The sequence below is a fragment of the Anopheles merus genome, chromosome 3R (genome assembly GCF_017562075.2).
Source record: "Anopheles merus strain MAF chromosome 3R, AmerM5.1, whole genome shotgun sequence".
Classification (NCBI taxonomy): Eukaryota; Metazoa; Arthropoda; class Insecta; order Diptera; family Culicidae; genus Anopheles; species Anopheles merus.
Genome location: NC_054084.1, coordinates 14,667,444 through 14,688,401, shown reverse-complemented (window position 1 = coordinate 14,688,401; position 20,958 = coordinate 14,667,444). Strand labels below are relative to the sequence as shown.

Sequence of the window (20,958 nt, the reverse complement as noted above, 5' to 3'; positions counted from 1 at the left end):
TTCACGATAGCTTAGACGGTATGTCAGACATCCAGAATCAGTGAGAATCACTTCATTACACCATTTAACCACTTTTTTTCTATATTGTTGAACATAATGAAACATGAATTACAAAACATCTACTAACACAACACGATCAAATCTCTCAGTTTGTGTTTTATCTCTACCTGACTTTTTGCATTACTTTTTTGAGCATTTTAATGTCATATCCATTAAGAATCAATTCCTTCTCCCTACAACACCAACTCCCTTTGCTGCCCCGATTTGGAAATGAATATCAATTACAGCCCGTGCTTTCTCCCCGCTACCCGTTCCAGCTATGCCACCTGCTCCGGCTCCAAATCACCCGGACTGGCGGCCGATTTGCACTTCAAGCATGGCGTGATCGCGTTCATCGGGCCGGCCTGTGCCTTTGCGCTCGAGCCCGTCGCCCAGCTGGCCGACTACTGGAATACACCCATCATCACCGGGATGGGCGATCAGGTAAGTAAGAGGAGCAAGGCGAACAGTAGTTGCTTTCTTCGGTTCGTACTTGGTGTCTGCCGCTGCTCCGGCCAGTGGCCGCCGGTGATTTGAAAAGCAAATTTATTTAATGAATCACCACAATTAGTGTTTAATCTAGCGTTAAGCAATCAGCGAACCTTGATCCTTTCGCTATCATCGTGTGTGTGTGTGTGTGTTTGCTTCTTCTCTATTTACCATCCACGTGGGGGTGGTCATTATTGTTTTGCTTTTTGTCGTTTTTCTTCCCCTGTCTCCCTTCATTTGCCATCCACGAGGATCGGAATAATGCTGTTGACCGGGGCGAGACACACCAGCAGCCGGATTCAGACATTCATTTATCGTTTGCCGTTGGTCCGATAATTTCCTGATTGGTCCGGTCGGTGATTCCCCCGGTTGGCCTTTTGTCTCTTTGCCCATTAAATGTCATCATGTCGCGTGGCACAAGTCAACATCATTTCGCTTCTTTTCCGTCCACCCATCGAGCAGTCGGCAAGAACTTTGCCGGCTTTCTATAAATACAACTCAATTTGGTTGATCGAGCCTGAGAGCTCCCTTCGGAGGTGGCATGGCTTGGGTGGAGGAGATTTCGTTGTTCCTTCCTCTAAGCGGCCGGACAAAGCAGTCCAGCTTCGTATGTTTGTGATTTCCCTACACAGTCGTTCCATTGCAGACCATTTCCCACAGCAGTACATGCCGCGCGCGCGAGAGTGATTGTTTCCAGTTGCAGTTCGCTACCAATCGCCAATCCTCTTTGGCTCTCTTTAACCGACCAGTAAAGCGTCAAATGGTGCAGAAATGTATGCTCGAATGATTCAAAGTGATCTCGGCGTTTTTTTTTTGCTCCGCTCGTCATTTCATCGTCTTCACAACAGTGTGCTCTTACAAATGGGAGATAGCTTTTTTGCCGCACCATCCATTTCGCAAAGCGGAACGGAAGTAAGCGTAAACGTTCGAACGACTCCATCCGTGTCCTAGAATCCGTAGCTTCCGCACTGTGCTATCCTTTATTTTATTAAAACCAAAGCAAATGCGCCAAACGTTTTAGCAAATGCGATACACCGAACTCGTCCCGCATCAATATGTGCTGCCTGGCATGAATGTGAAATTTTATGCGCATAAATACATAGCAACGAGTGTCGCGTGCATCGGCAACAGCACGCTGTGCGCTGGTTGCGCGTGGTGCGCACAATTCTTTTTTGCCGCCTTTCCAACTCTGTCTCATTTGTTTCTGTGTTTTTAAATTTTTTCGCTAAACGCTAGCAAAAGTTAGTCAATTAAGGGAATATCGGTAATAGTTTTCGTGTGAGGCAGACTGTTGTAGCATTTTTTAAAAGCTTTTTTGCATATTTATATTGTTTGCGTTGTGAATGGCTGTGTTTTTTTTAATATCTTAGGAATTCAAGGAATTTTAAATGTCTAAGGAATGTTTTTTTTAATCAAGCGAATTCGGCAACGTGCGTTTGCGTTCATTCCATCTTTCAATAATTAGTTGAATCGTTAATAACATAATTCGTCTCCATTTTTTCATTCTGTTTCATTCTTTGTATTAACCTCGAAAGATCTGGATAATGCTATTAAAAAGTAAACTAATGAAATGGTATATTTTTTTAAATTTTTACATTATTTACAACTTACTACATCCTTTCTGCATTTGATATCTAATTTGGACTGAACCCAAAAGCACTTGACAGTATTTTTGTCATCATAAAAATATTTTAATAATGTTTTTATGATCAGTTAATTTATCTTATGCGTCATGTGTATTCAAAGCACATTTGCGGTCCAGGAACCGATTATTTCACTTTTCATACTATATGCACATGAAAAAGAGCCTCCCGCATAACGAGTTTTTCGTATTACAAGTGAGTTAAACTCATTACGAGGAGTTCCACAGTATTTTGATGTAAATGGTACAGGAGAAAAGAATTTCCAAACAGTTGTAAGGAATAATGTGTGGATTCGAGGAACAAGCAGGATAAATCTCTTTAGGAATTCCAAATTAAAATATAACAATTTATTGCACTAAAAATGCAAAGCCGTTATTCAAATATCAAATATCATGGTGTTTTTTTTTAACTTTTTCTTTTTTACATTGTTTCACAGTTTTCTAGCCGCTCATAAAATTAGAACCATACTTTTTGATATACATCTCTAACAATTCTGGCAGAATAGTATGGCCCCAAGAAGAAGTAAACGAATATAAAGGGGTAGGAAGACAAAGGGCGCCTTTGTAGCGATCTAAGAGAACATCGATGGGAAAGTGGGTGGTGGGAGGAAGGCAATATCAGGCTAGGATTACATTCCTTAACTATGTATGCAATAGCAGCAAATATTTAGATGCTGCTAAAAATGCGTTGTTGAGGTTTTTGTGTCGCTTCTGTTTGATCGGATCAGTTTTAAGCCGTTGTACACTAGATTGATAAGGTTCTCGTGGCAATTTCAAAATAATAGTTTAAAATCTTTTTACATACTTTGGTTTGCATATTCAAAACAATCATTGCAGGGGAAAAATTATTTATTTATTTATTATTTTTTAACAATTTTTAAAATTATATTATGATTTTTTTTAATTTTTAAAATTATATTTTGATTTTTACTCTTATAAAACTTATAAAACATTTTAAAAAGTTAATAAAAACACTTTTTAAAAATTGTTTAAAACATTTTTTCTGTAAATCCTTTCTAGACTATGTTATTTACATTTTTGAACGATTTTTAAATGCATAAGTTAGCACAAAAAACCTGTTTTTCGAAGTGTTTTTATAGTTATGGAAGGACCATAAATTTGTTTTTTTTTCGTAATAAGTCGTGTGAAAATGTTTTAACAAATTTGAAAAAAATATACAAAGATGTGAAATAGTACTCTCCACAACACATAAATTCACTGTTTTTATCTATCTCTTACGGATTTTCCTCTAATCGGGAATAACGACTGTGAATATAGTTGTGATAGGCGCTGTACAGTACAAATCGGTCGATCCCGTGTTTAATAAAGTCAAGATCATACCTTGGTAAAAACGGTCGATAATTTGCTGTCCGCTGCCGCCGAAGAGCCGACGGAGTTGTTTTCGCAACATTATCAATATTCAATAAATCTATAAGTGTGCTTTCGTATTTGCACGGATTTGTAAATCTTGCTGCGGATTTCAAACGGCTTGATGCGGATTTCACGGTTTTTAAATCGAGGCTGCTGTTACAGCTCTGCATTTACTTACCTACTTACTTCTTTAACTAGAACAACTAGAAAGAGTAGAGTTCATAGAAGCAGTTCAAGAAAATGTTAGGCGATTGGGAACCTTTTCAATGGTTTGTATTGGATTCAGACACAGAATACGTTGCTGTCGTGTGCGCCTCAAGTAGCAAATGTATAATATCCACAATAAATATAGCTGTAACAGAGATAAATGAACACCACTACTAATGAACTACTCGTTCTGTTATGCCAGCTTGTTATGTGCAATTTTTGATAACAAAAGTCACTATTTATTGTAATTTTGATGTGTAGCCTTACGCTATTGTGCCATGGTCCTATAATTCTAGGATAGTTTGAGATTAAATATAAACAGCATAGCTAGAAATTGTTATCGTTGATGCGCGTACAACAAACTAAAGTTAATGGCAATTCGTTTTCAGCACAATTTACAATGACTTTAACGTACAAATACATATTCCTTGCGCTAGTATAGTAATCTCCTGCACTGCATTTGCTTTACCTTTGTTTCATTTCAACTACAACTAACGGTCTCCCACCAATTCACTGTTAATTGGACAGTTTTATCGTTTTGTGCCTTCGCGACTTTCAGCGCCTCGGGTAGAAGAAAATCCCCACCCAGCAAAGCAGCAGAGTTCAAGTGGTGGATGAAGACAAAAATATAATAAAAAAATAAAGAAAATCCCGGATAGCAAAGGTGTCAAGTTTGAGGCAAGATTTATTCCCATCACCACCTGCTGCTACCGGGTTTGCAGCAGTGGCAAATATCGGGTTGACCCAGCACCACACCGGTTTGACCTGTGTGACCGGGCTCCTACAGCCTGGGAGGGGTTGAAAATTATTGTTCCCTTGCTACCACCTCGGTGACCCGGTCGTTCGTTCTTTCCACACCTTTTGATTCTGTGAACTTCCTTTCTTTTCAAACAGAACGTTCGTCCGTTCGTTCGTTCGTCGACATATCGACGATGGTATCGCTTCTTTCGAGTGAACATTGTAATCATGCTAACCGGGCTCGTTTTCCCGTTTTTCCTCCTCACACCTCCCACTCTCTCTCTCTCTCTATCTTTACAGCCCCCATCGGAGGGTGAACTCTCGGTAACGTCCGGCATTCTGGGCCGATTGAGCAACAGGTGGAAAAATGATAGCTCGGTAAGACGCGGCACTTTGACCACCTGGCCGAAAGAAGGACGAACAGGGCGGCGGTCGTTTGCACTTTGACAGTGGTTGGATTCATGGCGCTTCCCCCTTTTTGCTCACCCCTTCATGCAGGGTATGTTCAAGGATAAGTCCCGCTACCAGACGCTCACCCGCATGTCCTACTGCCAGTGCCGGCTGAAGCTGGTGTTCTCGAGCATCTTCCGCCAGTTCGGCTGGCGCCATATCGCACTCATCATCGACCGGTCGGATCTGTTTTCGCTGACGGTTGGGAAGAACCTGGAGTACGGGCTGAAGGACGAGGAGCTGCTCAAGTTTGTGCGCGAGCTGGACGGCAACGATGAGGAGGACATCGAAGCCTACCTGAAGGATGCGAGCATGTACGCGAGGGGTAAGTGACGGTTGGCAAACGGTTCCCATTTAGCTCACTGATTGGCTTGTAAAGCGGGATTGAAGAGAGAGAGAGAGATTTATTTCGCACAAAAGCTGGAAAAGTGTGTCATAGAATCAGAAAATGGACCTGTCATGTCGTTGACTTCAAACCGTCAAGCAGCATTAAATAGTTCCTGGAAATTACTTCCATCGTGCTCTTCCGTTTCTACATCCAGCTTTTGCGGAGCAGCGTGAATTGCATTGAGTTTATTAACCCCAAAATTTGCTTCCAGCTAAACACTAATTATCCCCCCTCCCCCGCCCTCGTTGCTTCCCCTCTCCCTTCCAGTGATAATACTGTCCGTGCGAGGTTCGCTGGTGCGCAAGTTTATGCTCTCCGCCCTGGCGCTCGGTATGACGCGCGGCGAGTTCACCTTTCTCGATGTGGAAATCTTCCAGAGCTCCTACTGGGGCGACCACTACTGGGAGCTGGGCGACGAGGACGACTTTAAGGCGCGCAAATCGTACGAGGCGCTGCTGCGCGTCTCGCTGCTACAGCCGACCAGCCCGACCTACCAGTACTTTGCGGAAAAGGTGCGCGCACTGGCGAAGCAGGACTACAACTACACGTTCGTGGAGGACGAGGAGGTGAACTTCTTCATCGGTGCGTTCTTCGACGGCGTGTACCTGCTCGGGATGGCGCTGAACGACACGCTGAACGAGGGCGGCGACATACGGGACGGTACGGCGATTACGCGGAAAATGTGGGGCCGTGACTTTGAGGGTAAGTAAGTGATGGCATGAGGGCATGAAGGGCCACAGCTCACGGGTCGGCACTTCCTCTCATCGCCAGGGATCACCGGACACGTGCGGATTGATGACAACGGTGATCGCGATGCGGACTACTCCATCCTCGACCTGGATCCAATTACCGGGCGGTTCGAGGTGGTGGCCCACTACTACGGCATTACGCGGTAACGTGCACTAATAGGCCTGTTAGGTAGTTTGTGCTAAAAAATAACCTTTCCTGAATCTTTCCTCACACAAACTAGGGAATACTCGCCCGTCAAGGGGAAGAAGATTCATTGGCCGGGCGGTCGCGAAGGTCCACCGCCCGATGTGCCCAAGTGTGGATTCCTCGGCACGTCGCCCGCCTGCCAGGGCAATGGGGGTAAGCATAAAGCGCGGTTTCCCGAGCACGGTCGTGAGCGAAACACCCCCCGGGCAGCAACAATTACCCCTTAAATCACGCTACAAGCATAACGATAATGATGCTGCTGCTGCTGCTGCTCCTGCTGCTTATGCGCTCACTGGGTGCTCATTTTCTATTCCCTTACTTTCACTTTCTCTCTCTCTCCCTGTGCTCCCCAAAACTAGACATGATTATCCTTTATGGGCTCGTTGGATTCGGCATAATCTCCGCCTTTGCCGCAGCGGTCACGTATATACTGTGCAAGTAAGTGCTGGGCTGGGTTTTCGGTTGCTTCTCCGTCTAAACAATTCCAGCTATTCCGTGTCGTATCGGCCAATTCCCTACATTCCTCGCCGTGGGGTGTACGTGTGTAGGATTAGGAAAGTGAACGGTCATTGCAATTGAGGTCAACGTATCTAATTATTGCTATTGGTTCAATTAAAGGCGGATAACATTGGATGGTACCAAATGAGCTGACGTGTGAACGCCGATTGTGCAAGGCAGCTTAATCAGAAGAGATGAAAATAATAGATACCATTTTTCACTGATAAAAAGCTAACTGGAGATGTAAAATATACATAAAAGATTCCACTTTTCTTCTCCCATGCTTACCATACCAGAGCTGTTTGATTTTAGCTTTGTCCCTAATTAATGCTTCTATTCACTTCCTTTTTTCCACGCCGCTTTTAACTCTTTCCACGAACTCCCAAACACACACATACACACAGACAAATGAAGCTTAATAGCGAGCTGAACAACATGTCCTGGCGGGTCCGGCCGGACGAGGTGCTGCTGGAGGTGGGCAAAATGTTTGGCAGCAAAATGGGACTGCAGAAGCTGAACTATGAGGTAAGCATTCGAAAGGGGGGCGAAACGATGGGCTTACAGGTGGGACCCGCTCGTCTGCCATTGGGCCGGGCATGACGGGCACAACGGTTCAGTTATAATTGCTATCACTGCGTTGGACGAGAGCCGGGGACTCCTCGTTTCATGAAAAGGCACGTCTAATGAATTATTCAATCGAACTTCGTGGGGCATTCAACCACCACACAGCAAGTTTCCAATTGATGTTTTGTGACAGGCTGATATGGCAGCTGATTCAACTACTCGTTGAAAGGATAGCGGTGGCCTCAGCGAGCGGGGATGGGATGTGTCTGCGGGTGGATATAATTGTTCAGCTGAATGCTGAGCTGAGTGCAGTCGGATCGGAGCACCGCTAATGCATTATGCAGCGTGGAAATTGTTATCGATGCTGAATTTTAACACGCTTTGAATGTGTGATATAGTGTAAATTTCGTTTGAAATTATTCGAAATCGGAAAGCTGTGCTAATTTAATTACAAGTTTTACTTGAAAAAGACAGAGAGAGAGAGAGAGAGAGAGAGAGACAGACAGACAGAGAGAGACAGAGAGAGAATGTTGATACAACCATAGTTGGATAAAGCTAAGCACGGCTAACGTACCATAGTATGGATCAAATATTCATGATCGTAACAAGAACTGGGCGATACTAATAAACTTTGCAAGCATCAAGAGCATCACTCATGTAGTCCGACAGCCTAAAACTGCCTAAAAAGCCGCTTGAACCTTCAAAGCTGGCTAGACAATGGGCTGTTTCACCCACTGGGGCATTGAATTCAATTAGCCTGCATTAGTCAAACGACTGCATGGCGCCGTAATGACCTCTAGTTTGGTACAGTTGTCGAGCTCCTAAGCCTTTAAGGCACACATAAACAGGTCTGCTTATTTGAGTATAACCTCGCGAGTCTCATATTGTTGGGATAATCTAACGAAATTGTCGGTTGTCAGACATTGGGCATCGTATTGTGTAGATTATATTTGCCAAAACATGACTTCAATACTCTTCAAGATTAAGTCTCGAAAGCCTGTATAGGTCGGCATGTCCGCGTAGGACGTTACGCCAAATAGAAGAAGACCCTTCAAGACGAGTTTCAATCTTGTTCATTAATGCCAAGATGCAGAATTTAATATAATTGTATACACATCCCACATATATCAAAAATGAGAAGTATTCAATATCTATTGTTTGAAGATTTACTGAAGTTGGTTAAAAATAATATATACAAGGTCTCTCCAGGATTGTTGGTTGATTAACTTCTTCTATTTGGCGTAATGGCCAACACGACCATGCTTTTATAGGATTTCAAGCAGTGCTGAAAAATGTCACAAATTTTTTTGACTGAAATGTAATCCATGTCTGCGTCACGTACTGAATCAGAGGAGATTCTCAAACAGTCTGTGTCCAATACATGCATGGTGATATTTTAGCAACCAACGCTTCAGTCACTTCGGCTTCACACTTCGGTCTGTCACTCTGTCATGACTTTTTTTTTTACTATGCCCAGTTGTGCAAAATGCCACTGACATAGTCATGATAAATTCCGACTGAACCAAAATAATGGAAACATTACGAGCTGTGATGAATGATCATCAGAGGTGAGACAGTTGTTGCGATCATTACATGCTTGGTGACATTTTGTTCAACCAACTCCTGGTCAGTCACTTGGTCGCGACATTTTCAGTCGGTGATCATCACGATAGTTATGGGAGATAGGCGGTGCTTGCGAGTGGTCCTAAGCAACAAAATAAGCATGTTTTCTCGCTGTTTTGGACCCGACAGACCATCAAAGCAGACAAAGCGAGAAAGCATGCTCATTTTGTACTTTGGGACCACACGCCAAGTATATTCCAAGAATGTGGTGATTATCACCGACAGAAAATGTCGTGACCAAGTGAGTGACCAAGAGTTGGGTGCTAAACAAAATGTCTCTAAGCATGTGATTGGTCCACCAATTGTTAGAGTCTCATCTCTGATCATCTCAGTTGTCTACGTGAGTTGACTTGAACTTCGTTTCAGTCATGAGTATTGGTGACTGCAACAGTGGCATTTGGCAGCAACTGGTAACAGTTAGAAAAAGTCCATATCATACTGTCAATGGTATTAAGCTCAGCTTGTCAGTCAGAGTATCGCGTGGGACTCCAACATTCGCATGTCGTGTTTGGCATGTCATGACGCACTTTCATTAAGTATCAGCAAAGCACATCGTTGTGATTATCACGTGATTTTCATGAAATTTTGCAGCACTGCTTTCAAGACTTATTAGTACCACGTAGCCGGAGAGTCAGGCCCCGCTCCGACGGGATGGTTAATTTGAAGCTTGAACACATTGACGGACATTTCATTAAGTCGCATTGACAACATAATAAGATATTTTTGATTCTGTTTTTTTTAGATTACACAGAAACTTATTGCAAAGAAATTAGAAGGAAATCGCGAAGATAGGAGAACTAGAAAATGACAATTACAAATTTTAAAGTTTTTACAGAGAATGAAAATGAACTCGTGCAGGATCAATGACTGAAATTCCAACCCATAAAGATACTCACGAGCTTTCTACTTACTAAACTATACGATAAAAGTAGAAACAGAAAGAAGCAGGAGATGCACTGTATTTTATATTGGTTTATGTGTACATGATTTACAATTTGACAATTTGGCTTTAGTTAAAGTTAAAGTTAAAATGCTCATGATTTTCATTATTTATTAACTCATCTTTCACATTCTGTCGCCAACCACGAAGCGAATCGGACGTTCTCGATACGCGCTCCAGGTGGATGATTACGGCCAAAGTCAAGCCACTGACCCCACCATACACACACGAAGATTTACGTACGCTTAGTTGAACGTGAAGCGATCTGTGCTTGCTGTGCGTAGTAAGTGTACAGTGCGTAGTGTACTGTGTTAAGTGTGTGTAGTGTATGTGATTGCCCGTGTGTTACCCGTTTGAGAGTGTTGAGCAACAATACAGGTGCGTACGGCACGCATCTCTTGTGCTCGCATTTTGTGCGTTCGCATCTCGCGCGCTCGCATCTTGAAGAGCGCGCTCTCCTCTCATTTGTCCTGTGTTTGGTAAGTGATCCTCTCTTATCCTACTATCCTTGTCCTCCACGCAGTTGAACTGTTGGCTCGGGCTCTCCCATGGAGGCGGAGCCTATGGACGACTCTGATGAAGGCTTTATTACAGTGAAGCGCAAAAGTTCTGACCCAGGGCAGATGGCGAAGAAAAAGGTTTTACATGAACCTTTGGCTTCAACATCGCGAGATGATTCTGCTAAAGCGAATGTAAATTCAAGGGCCAAAACGTACCATGCTTCTTTTAACGGGGCACATAATGTTTTTTTTATGCCTCGTACCAAGCCGCTTGACGTTAGATCGATCACAGCATCGATCTACAAAAAATACCCGGGTGTTTTGGACGTCATCCGACTGCATCCAAAGAAGTTGCGTGTCACCGCAAAGGACCGGGGGCAGGCCAATGCAATTGTGGCCGATCCGGACTATACGGAGGATTACCGGGTGTATATTCCCGGTGGATTGGTGGAAGTCATCGGTGTGGTAGATGACTTTGAATACCCCTTAGAGGATATCCTTCAGTACGGACAAGGGGCATTCCTCTATCAATCCTCGCCTCGTGTCAAGGTCCTCGAAGTGAAAAAACTGTACGCTTCGAAAATGGTTGACGGAAAGAAGGTGTTCCGTGAGACTTCCTCACTCCGGATCACTTTTGAGGGTACAGTACTGCCAAACACGCTGTACTTTGAGGGTCTGCGAGTACCCATCCGTCGACCCTTTGTTACAAAGGTGGCTACCTGTTCTAGATGCAGCCAGATTGGGCATTCCGAGCCTTACTGTACCAACTCTGTTAGGTGCGGTAAGTGCAAAGGACCGCATTCTACGGCAGAATGCAAGGCTGACAACCAAAAGTGCGTCCATTGCAAACAGGAATGGCACGAAGTTTCTACTTGCTCAGTGTACCGCAAAAAGCAGGCCGAGCATAAAAAAGCCGTCCTTTATAACTCAAAGAGGTCATTCGCCGATGTTCTGAAGAAAACCTCAGAAGTGAATCCGTTCGATACACTCTCACTCCTTGAGGGTAATGAACCGTTGCCCAATCTGGCCCCTCTAACAGGAGTAAAAAGATCGATTACACCGAGAGTGTCAATTAAAGGTATCCGAAAAAACAAAATTGTTCCCCCTAAAAAGGCACTTCGACGTCACGTTGATGCGACCCAACGCCAATCCAAGGGTCCCATGCCCCCCCGTGATGCTCGATCTCGTCCACCTTCCCGTAACCTACCCAATCCTAGCAATCTGGCTTTCCCTAGTGAACCCAGATCCTTCTCCAGGCAATCCCTCCCAAGCCTGACAGAGGTTTTGCAATCCCTCCTAGACTCCCTTTCCCTCCCGGAACCTCTTTCCGGGCTGATCCCTTTGGCATTTCCTTTCCTAAGAGGAATGGTCAGGCAATGGTTATCAAAATGGCCATGTCTAAGTATGATGGTCCGCTTGGATGATTAATGCCTCCAACGACTACTATACTACAATGGAACTGCAGAAGTTTTTTGGGAAAAATAGATTCTTTTAAAGTATTACTAGGGCAATATAATTGTAATGCATTTGCCCTAAGCGAAACTTGGCTCTCACCCGATAAAAATATTACCTTCCCGGGATATAATATTATTCGTCAAGACCGACATGATCCATCTAGTGATAGGCGAGGTGGGGGAGTGTTAATTGGTATTCGAAGTAGTCACAGCTTCAACAGAATACCCCTCCCCACACCCGAGGGAATCGAATACGTCGCAATCCAGGCAAAGCTAGGGGATCTTGACGTTTCTATTGCTTCAATTTATATCCCACCGGGAGCCAATCTGGACCCAAAGAAGATCAACAAGGATCTTGAAACCTTAGTAACGGTACTACCAAAACCGTTTTTCATCCTGGGCGACTTTAACGCCCATGGATCAGATTGGGGTTGTACGCATGACGATAATCGTGCACCAATCATTAGGGATATCTGCGACACATACAGTTTGACGATTTTAAACTCTGGCGAAGCAACTAGGGTGCCCTCACCTATGGCACGACCCAGCGCAATAGACCTATCTCTTTGTTCATCGTCTTTAGGGCTGGATTCTATGTGGAAGGTAATCCAAGACCCGCTTGGCAGCGACCATCTGCCAATAAAGATCTCGATTATCAAGAGGAGTCGCACAGTCGATCAAGTCCCCGTTAATTGTGACTTAACGAGGAACATCGACTGGACGAAATACGGCGACCAAATGACCGCTTTGCTAAACCGCGTAGAACCCAGTTTCTCCGTGAATGAGGAGTATACAAATCTCGTTATGGCGATAAACGAGTGCGCCCTCGGTGCCCAAACGAGGCCGCCCCCCCAGGCAAGGATTTTTAAAAGACCTCCCACTCCTTGGTGGGACGCGGATTGTAAAGCGGCATTCTCAGCGAAGCGGAAGGCTTTTGCCAGGTATAGAGACACCGGTTCCATGGATCTATACATCCATTATAGAGGCCTGGAGCGTAGGTGCAAAAACTTGCTTAAAGCAAAAAAAAGGTCATACTGGCCGAGGTATGTCAAAAACCTCAAGCCTTCCACTTCGCTAACGGAGCTTCAGAGTATGGCGAAGAGGATGCGCAACAGCAAAGCAACAAACGAGAGCGAAAGGGTTTCTGGGACATGGCTAGAGCCATTTGCACAAAAAGTCTGTCCTGATTTCGCTCAAGCACACCCTTTTAAACAATGTGCACATGGGAGTGATCCACACATGGATTCACCGTTCACAATGGTAGAGCTATCGCTTGCTCTGTACTCCAGCAATAATTCGTCTCCAGGACTGGATCTGATTCGGAACAAATTGCTCCATAATCTGCCAGATCTGGCGAGGAAACGGCTGTTGAGATTATTCAACATTATGTTGGAGCTTAACACCGTCCCGTTGGAGTGGAGAGAAGTGAAAGTAGCCATCTTGTTGAAACCTGGCAAACCGGCATCAGACTATAATTCTTACCGACCGATAGCAATGCTATCTTGCTTGCGAAAACTATTTGAGAAAATGATTCTTTTTAGACTGGACAATTGGCTCGAATCCAAAGACCTTTTGTCAAGTACCCAATTTGGCTTTCGCAAAGGCAAGGGTACCAACGATTGCTTGGCGCTGCTTGTATCCGAAATCGAGATAGCTCATTCTCGCAAAGAAATGATGGCATCTGTATTTCTTGACATCAAGGGGGCTTTTGACTCAGTATCAGTCAATGTTCTGTGTCAAAAGTTAGAATCTGCGGGCTTAACCCCAAGACTGAATAACTTCTTATTCAACCTCCTTTCGGAAAAGGCAATGAATTTTGACAATGGCCACATGAAAATTCGGAGAGTCAGTTACTATGGACTACCACAAGGGTCCTGTTTGAGCCCCTTGTTGTATAATTTTTATGTGAATGATATTGATACATGCCTTGCACCTGGCTGCAGCCTTAGGCAATTGGCGGACGACGGTGTTGTTTCAGTCGCCAGCAACAGCATCACCGACCTTCAAAGTCCTTTGCAAACCACACTAAACAATTTAGAAGTGTGGGCCACAAACCTGGGTATCGAGTTTTCTCCAGAGAAAACGGAAATGCTGATATTCTCTTTCTTTTACAACACTGAGAGTAATAGACGCTTGAATTTGGTTGACCCAAAGGTCGATATCTTTTTATATGGTAAAAAGATATCCATTGCCAGATCTTTTCGATACCTAGGGGTTTGGTTTGATAGCAAAAATGTATGGAGGAAACATATTGACTATCTGGTACAGAAATGTACAAGAAGAATCAACTTTCTCAGAACGATTACCGGACTCTGGTGGGGTGCCCATCCCAAAGACGTCCTTAACCTATATAAGACAACGATACTGTCCGTCTTGGAGTATGGTTGCATATGCTTCCACTGGGCAGCCAAGTCGCATTTAATCCGACTTGAGAGGATTCAGTATCGCTGTCTTAGAATCGCACTAGGTAGCATGAAGTCGACTCACAACATGTCACTCGAAGTGATGTCCGGAGTGATGCCGCTAAAGCTGCGTTTTGAGCTACTATCGCTTCGCCTCTTCGTCCGCTCTACAGTATCAAATCCATTGATAATCGAGAACTTTGAAACACTGCAAGAGATAGGGTCTAAATGCAAAATCATGGAGGTCTATCGTGATTTTGTTTCTCTACAGGTGCACCCTAGTACATCTCAAAATACAATCTGTGCCAGCTTATCAGAGTCCTACAGTTCCATTTTAAGTGTAGATACCTCGTTGAAGGAGGCAATTAAAACTATCCCTGAAAATCTTCGCTGGATGACAATTCCCAACATCTTTGTGGAAAGACATGGCCAACCAAATGTAAACCATTTTTACACTGACGGATCCTCATCAGAGCAGGGCATTGGTTTTGGTGTATACAACACGTGTACCCAAGCATATTTTAAATTACGCCAACCATGCTCAGTTTATGTAGCGGAGCTCGCCGCAATCTTTTATGCCTTACTATTGATAAGTGCATGCCCTCCGGATCAGTATGTAATTTTTTCAGACAGCCTAAGTGCTCTTGAAGCTTTAAAATCCGTGAAGGCTATTAAGAGCCCAGACTATTTTGTAAAAGAAATTCTAAAAGTCCTAAGCTCCCTGTTTGAAAAATCGTTTCGAATATCCCTGGTATGGTTGCCTGCTCATTGCGGCATCTTAGGAAACGAGAAAGCAGACCATTTGGCCAAGAAGGGTGTTTCGGAAGGGTCCTTTTACGATAGACCCATCCTCCCTCACGAGTTCTTACGGGCCCCACAAGCTTTCTGCATTGCACGCTGGCAGAGCTTGTGGGACACGGATGAACTCGGGAGGTACCTGTACTCGATCTCTCCTAGAGTTTCTTTGAAACCTTGGTTCCGCGACATCTCTGGAGAGCGTGCATTCATTCGAATGATGTCTAGACTTAGGTCTAATCATTTCGCATTGGGCGCACATCTCCAGCGTATAGGACTGGTCGACTCGAAAGCATGTGGCTGCGGCCTTGGATTTCACGACATAGACCATCTTCTATGGTCTTGCGAGGAATACGAGGCTGCACGACCCACTTTGTTGGATGCAGTCGAGAAACTGGGAAGATCTCCTGGTATCCCCATCCGGGATATACTAGCTGGGTCAGACTGGAGCCTCTTAGGGATTATCTTTGGGTTCTGCAGAGCTAACGGTTTAACTGTGTGACATCCCTATGGCAAGACTCTTGTGGCTGGCTGTGCGGTGGTCGGTCGTCTGTGTTGGCATGCGCTTGTGCCGTCGGGGTGCGAACGTTTGTCATCGTCGGACGGCTTGCTATCGGTTGGTTGGCCGGAAGAGTAATGTTTCCCATTCATACTCCATTTGTTTGTCCTTGTGCTACATGTTGTAAATCGCTAGTTTGCTTGTGATGAATGACTGTATGTGTGAATGTATAAATGAATGTGCGTGATATGTATGGCTGGAGGTTCAGGCACGGCTTGAGACAGAAGATCTTTGCATGGATGAGGTCCTTGCAAAGATTTTAACCCTCGATCCCGGCATATAGATCCTCGCCAAGGGCTAGGACAAGGTCCTTCGTAAAAAAGGTTCCTAAAAACACGCTAGATGCATACCGTCACTCGAAAGCGTTGGAAGCTAAATTTCATAAAGACCCTTGCTACGCTTACTGGACTATTCAAAACGGACTGGATCGAACCTGCAATGGAAGTTTCGAAAACTCCAAGACTATCCATATGATGACCCGGACAAATACGCCGGATGACAACTTACAACACGATCTCGACCCCTGCCACGAATGGACTTCACAAAACAAACTGGATTGGACGACGATGGATCGCATGATCTCGACCCCTGCTACGAAAAAATAGGCCATTCGAGAAGGACTTGGATTGTATAATATCTGCACTGTCCGAGCACACCCGGAATAAGGTGTCCTTCCATAATTGCGAGAAGGAAATGTCTCGCAATCATTTGAATTGTATGATTATACCCTAACATTAAGCAATACGGCCGAAGCCGTTCTTTCTGAATAAAAAAAAAAAAAAACTCATCTTTCACATGGTTCTAATCTCTCGCCAGAACTTTTCACTGCAGCAGTTCGGGCTGAACTCGGGCCGCGTTTCGATAGCATCCGGCAACTCGCAGCTGCCCGCCCAGCTCTTCACCACCATCGGCATCTACAAGGGCGAACGGGTCGCGATCAAAAAGGTGGCCAAAAAGAAGGTCTACATCACCTCCACGCTGCTGTGGGAGATCAAGCAGGCGCGCGACGTGAGCCACGAAAATACGGTCCGCTTTGTCGGCGCCTGTATCGATCTGCCCCGCCCGACGATCCTCATCCTGACCGAGTACTGCCCCAAGGGTAGCCTGAAGGACGTGCTAGAGAACGAAGCGATTCAGCTCGACTGGAACTTCCGCATGTCGCTGATACACGACGTCGTGAAGGGTATGGCCTACCTGCACAACAGTGACGTCGGCGTGCACGGTAAGCTGCGCTCCTGCAACTGTCTCATCGACGGTCGGTTCGTGCTGAAAATTTCCGACTTTGGGCTGCGCACGCTGACCACGCCGTCGGAGTACGTGCGGGATCAGAACTACTACAACAGTAAGCGCAGACGGCGGCTCCCGACCGCTGTCAGTTGTTGTGTGTGTGTGTGGGTTTTGCTTCTCACCGGTGCTAAACTTTACAGAGCTGCTGTGGGTTGCGCCGGAGCTGCTGCCCGCCACCGTCATCCCGGGTACGCCCGCCACCCAGAAGGGGGACGTTTACTCGTTCGCTATCATACTGGAGGAGATCGTGGTGCGCGGTGGCCCGTACGAGACGGCTCGCCAGTTTCTGGACCCGCAGGCGATTGTGGAGCGGGTGGCACTGCACGAGAGCCCGCCGTTTCGGCCGTTCGTGGGACAGCGGGACTGCCCGCCCGATCTGCTTGACCTGATGGAGAAGTGCTGGTCGGACAGCCCGGACGATCGGCCAACGTTTTCCGGCATCCGGAGCAGCGTGCGGCTGATCATGAAGTACTATTGAGAATTGGGTATATTGGAAGGGGTTGTGGTGCTGCTGCGTGTTTCGTTTTTTTGGGAAGCTTCTCAATGATAAAAATGAATGCTTTTTTAAAGTCTGTTTACACATTGAGAAGTTCTTAGAAAGGCACAAGGCAGTACGCAACCCGATTATATGTTTTGGTTTGTTTGGATTTGCTCCATGTTTTCTATAAATACGTAACACAATTAAGAATATCTCAATGCAACGTCCAACATTTCCCTTTCTCCTACACACACGCTCACCCTGAAGAGGATTCTGCGAGAACCTCATGGACGATCTGCTGCGCCGCATGGAGCAGTACGCCAACAACTTGGAAAGCTTGGTGGAGGAAAAAACCGAACAGCTCAGCATGGAAAAGCGGCGCACGGAGGAGCTGCTCTACCAGGTGCTGCCGCGCCCCGTCGCCCAGCAGCTGCTGGCCGGCGAGATGGTCCAGCCGGAACAGTTCGAGTGTGTCACGATCTATTTCAGCGATATCGTCGGCTTCACCGCCCTGTGCGCCCAGAGCCGCCCGATGGAGGTGGTGGACTTTCTGAACGATCTGTACAGCACGTTCGATCGCATCATCGGGTTTTACGACGTGTACAAGGTGGAAACGATTGGCGATGCGTACATGGTGGTGTCGGGGCTGCCGGAACGGAACGGGCACGACCATGCGCGTGAGATTGGGCTGATGGCGCTGGCGATACTGGATGCGGTCAGGTCGTTCACCATCAAGCACAAGCCGGAGTATCAGCTGAAGATACGCATCGGGATTCATTCGGGACCGGTGTGTGCCGGTGTCGTTGGGCAGAAGATGCCCCATTACTGTCTGTTTGGGGATACGGTCAATACGGCCTCGCGGATGGAATCAACCGGTCATCGTACGTGAGCTGTGTGGATGAAATTGGAGTGGTTGTAATAGCTGACATACTCTTTTCCTTCATTACAGCACTCAAAATTCATGTGTCTGAGGCAGCCAAGCAAATACTGGACAAATTTGGAACGTTTCGGACGGAGCTGAGAGGAGACGTTGAACTGAAGGGTAAAGGGATCGTCACGACCTACTGGTTGCTGGAGTGCTCTGAACCCGACCCACGGTGACTACTTGGCCATTCATGCGCTTCTAACTAACCTCATTGGTATTTGATTCATGTCTCTCTCTCTCTCCCTCTTCTCATGACAGACCCCCGACACCGATGAGAAACTATAATGAGAACGAAGTACCATTCCCGATACTGTTCCCAGCGATCGGAAAGTAAGGGATTCTTCCCTTCACTCCCTGCAGTGTGCTGCAGTATGTGCAGCGTGCTGCTGTCTCGTTACGTGTCAATGTTAGCCAACTCAGTGTCTTTCGCTTCGTAATATTCGTCTCTCGGCCCGGATGATGGTGTGACGGTGTGCGAAGAAGATTGTCGGACGGTTTCAGTCACGGGCCGCGGGCGGGCTGTCGTCCGCATTTATGTGTCAATTGAAATCAGGATCAACATGTATATGTATGTGTGTGTGTGTATGTGTAGGTGTGATTTGTAGCAGCATACCCGTACCATATTATTAACCAATTGTCCATATTTGGCTGCAGAGCTGGGGCTGGGTAGTATAACAGCGGGGAAGGTTTTTAGGGGAGAGATATGATACGAAGATGGTAAACTATTTTGTGTAGCATTTATAGCATCCTGGACTTAGCCGGTGTACCATAATGAGAACTATTTTGATGTATTTTCGCTGTTCTTGCGACCATCTATGAATAAATGTGAATATACAACTGTGTAATAACTTATGTTTGTGTTTATATACAACACCCTGAAATTTCATTTTCTAGCAATTACAATTTTTTTTGTGTTTAAAGTTTTTCATTATGATGTTTTTATCTTTATATCTTTTATCGGCTTAGATATGTCGTTCTTGTACAATAAGCTGTGTAAAATATTGTTGAGAAATTAAAATGATTTTCTTTATTTATTTATTTTTATGGAAATGATACCATTTGTGACATTTGCACATGATTGTACAAATTGTAACTAGCAGTAGTCTAACTTGCTGCTGCTGCCGGAGCTATTGCTACAAGACCCTAACTAATAATCACCAACATCACTGTTTAATTCCACGACATACCAGGCGTCTCCATAATATCGATGGAGGGCTGGGCGCCTCCATCGTGATTCCATGCAATTATTATTTTTGAATAGAAAAACTAATTACACGTAGCCTACGTTACAGAAAACCTTACCCTTTTAAATGAATACAATTTATCCATTGATTTTAGGTATGATTGATTATCTCTAAAATATATGATCGCTATTTGAAAGGAAATAACCAACTTTTATCTTTTTTTTCGCCAGTCAAGTCAACACATAACTATCACGTTAACTTATACTATTTTAATTTAAATTATATTCTATTCACACAGGATGTTTTGATATAAGAGAGGAGATTATTTTCATCTATTTGGCGTAATGAGCGCTGAGCCGACCTATGCAGGCTTTGAGACACTCAGCCGGATAATCAATCCTTGCTAAGGGGGGACGGACCATTCTAGACTTGAACCCGCGATGGGCGTGTTATTAAGTTGTACGAGTTGATATTAGTACCACGGAATTGCCTCTTGATGACTAATACTATATTTAAATTAATTTATATTAAAATTATAGTTATTTATTAATAAGCTACCCTCAATCCTTTTTCACCAAAACACTGTTAAACATAAATTATTTTTTAACATTAGTTATCAACTGAATGATTTCTGAAAGTTTTTGATGTGAAAATTTCACAAAAAACATTACTATACCAACGTTTTTTACTCAAAATGGCTGACTTTTTTATTCAGGGAGAATGGTAAATAAATGCTAGAAGTGGCCGACTTGTCTTTTATGATTTTTTGTACTATAACATTTTAATCAAATGAGGTCAAACGGTGAATAAAACCACTGCCCGAGTCTCCATTGCTGATCGGGTTTTTACATTTTTTTTTAATTATGAAGTCATTTTAAAAACCAATTACACCGATAATTCAATGATAAAAAATGAAAATATCTACCTGGCGTCTCCATTATCCTACAAAAATAACTCCACACTCACGTATATAAAGTTTATATTATAGTAATGAATGAATCTTATCAATCATGATCAGCATGATAAATATTAAACAAACAACAAATAGATGTAGTCCACCATGGTTCAATATTTGTACGCATCTCAACAGCGACAAAAACGAACCGATCGTCACATTGTCCGAACCGAAGGGGCACCATCATGCGGGCACAGGTTGTAAACGTTTACATTCAACATTGTTTACATTCAACAAATACCTGGCACGCTCATTTTAAGCCCGAAACCGAACGAACAGAGGTAGACCGACAGACCGACCTACCGTTTGTTCTAAGAGCGCTACTAACGTGCGGCTGCAATGGGCAGACTACCCAAAAATACCACATGGTGTAACTCCGCCGCTGCTCCCTCAACAAATCTGCGGCCGAACCGTTATCGAGGCGGATTTGTGAGCAAACTCGTTAAATGGCTCTCTGTTTACAAATCGTAATCAACCGCTGGCAGGACAGTCAAGAGACACTCACATTTTTAGGAAGCACACGAGCGTGGAGAG

The 20,958-nt window shown here is 44.6% G+C and overlaps 1 protein-coding gene across 2 annotated transcripts in view; it reads left to right on the top strand.

Annotated features, from left to right (window-relative positions):
* LOC121597131 (atrial natriuretic peptide receptor 1) overlaps positions 1–19,121 on the top strand; it is a 30,202-nt gene extending 11,081 nt beyond the window's left edge. For both annotated transcript variants that reach the window (XM_041922677.1, XM_041922676.1), the window contains 13 exons: positions 318–483; positions 4,787–4,864; positions 4,985–5,261; positions 5,592–6,026; positions 6,096–6,216; positions 6,295–6,413; positions 6,620–6,698; positions 7,163–7,283; positions 16,412–16,937; positions 17,023–17,350; positions 17,628–18,241; positions 18,310–18,457; positions 18,544–19,121. In XM_041922677.1, coding sequence (XP_041778611.1) covers positions 318–483; positions 4,787–4,864; positions 4,985–5,261; positions 5,592–6,026; positions 6,096–6,216; positions 6,295–6,413; positions 6,620–6,698; positions 7,163–7,283; positions 16,412–16,937; positions 17,023–17,350; positions 17,628–18,241; positions 18,310–18,457; positions 18,544–18,619 — 3,088 coding nt within the window. In that variant the 3' untranslated portion in view covers positions 18,620–19,121. The remainder of the gene's footprint in view (positions 1–317; positions 484–4,786; positions 4,865–4,984; positions 5,262–5,591; positions 6,027–6,095; positions 6,217–6,294; positions 6,414–6,619; positions 6,699–7,162; positions 7,284–16,411; positions 16,938–17,022; positions 17,351–17,627; positions 18,242–18,309; positions 18,458–18,543) is intronic.
* The last annotated feature ends 1,837 nt before the right edge of the window (positions 19,122–20,958 follow it).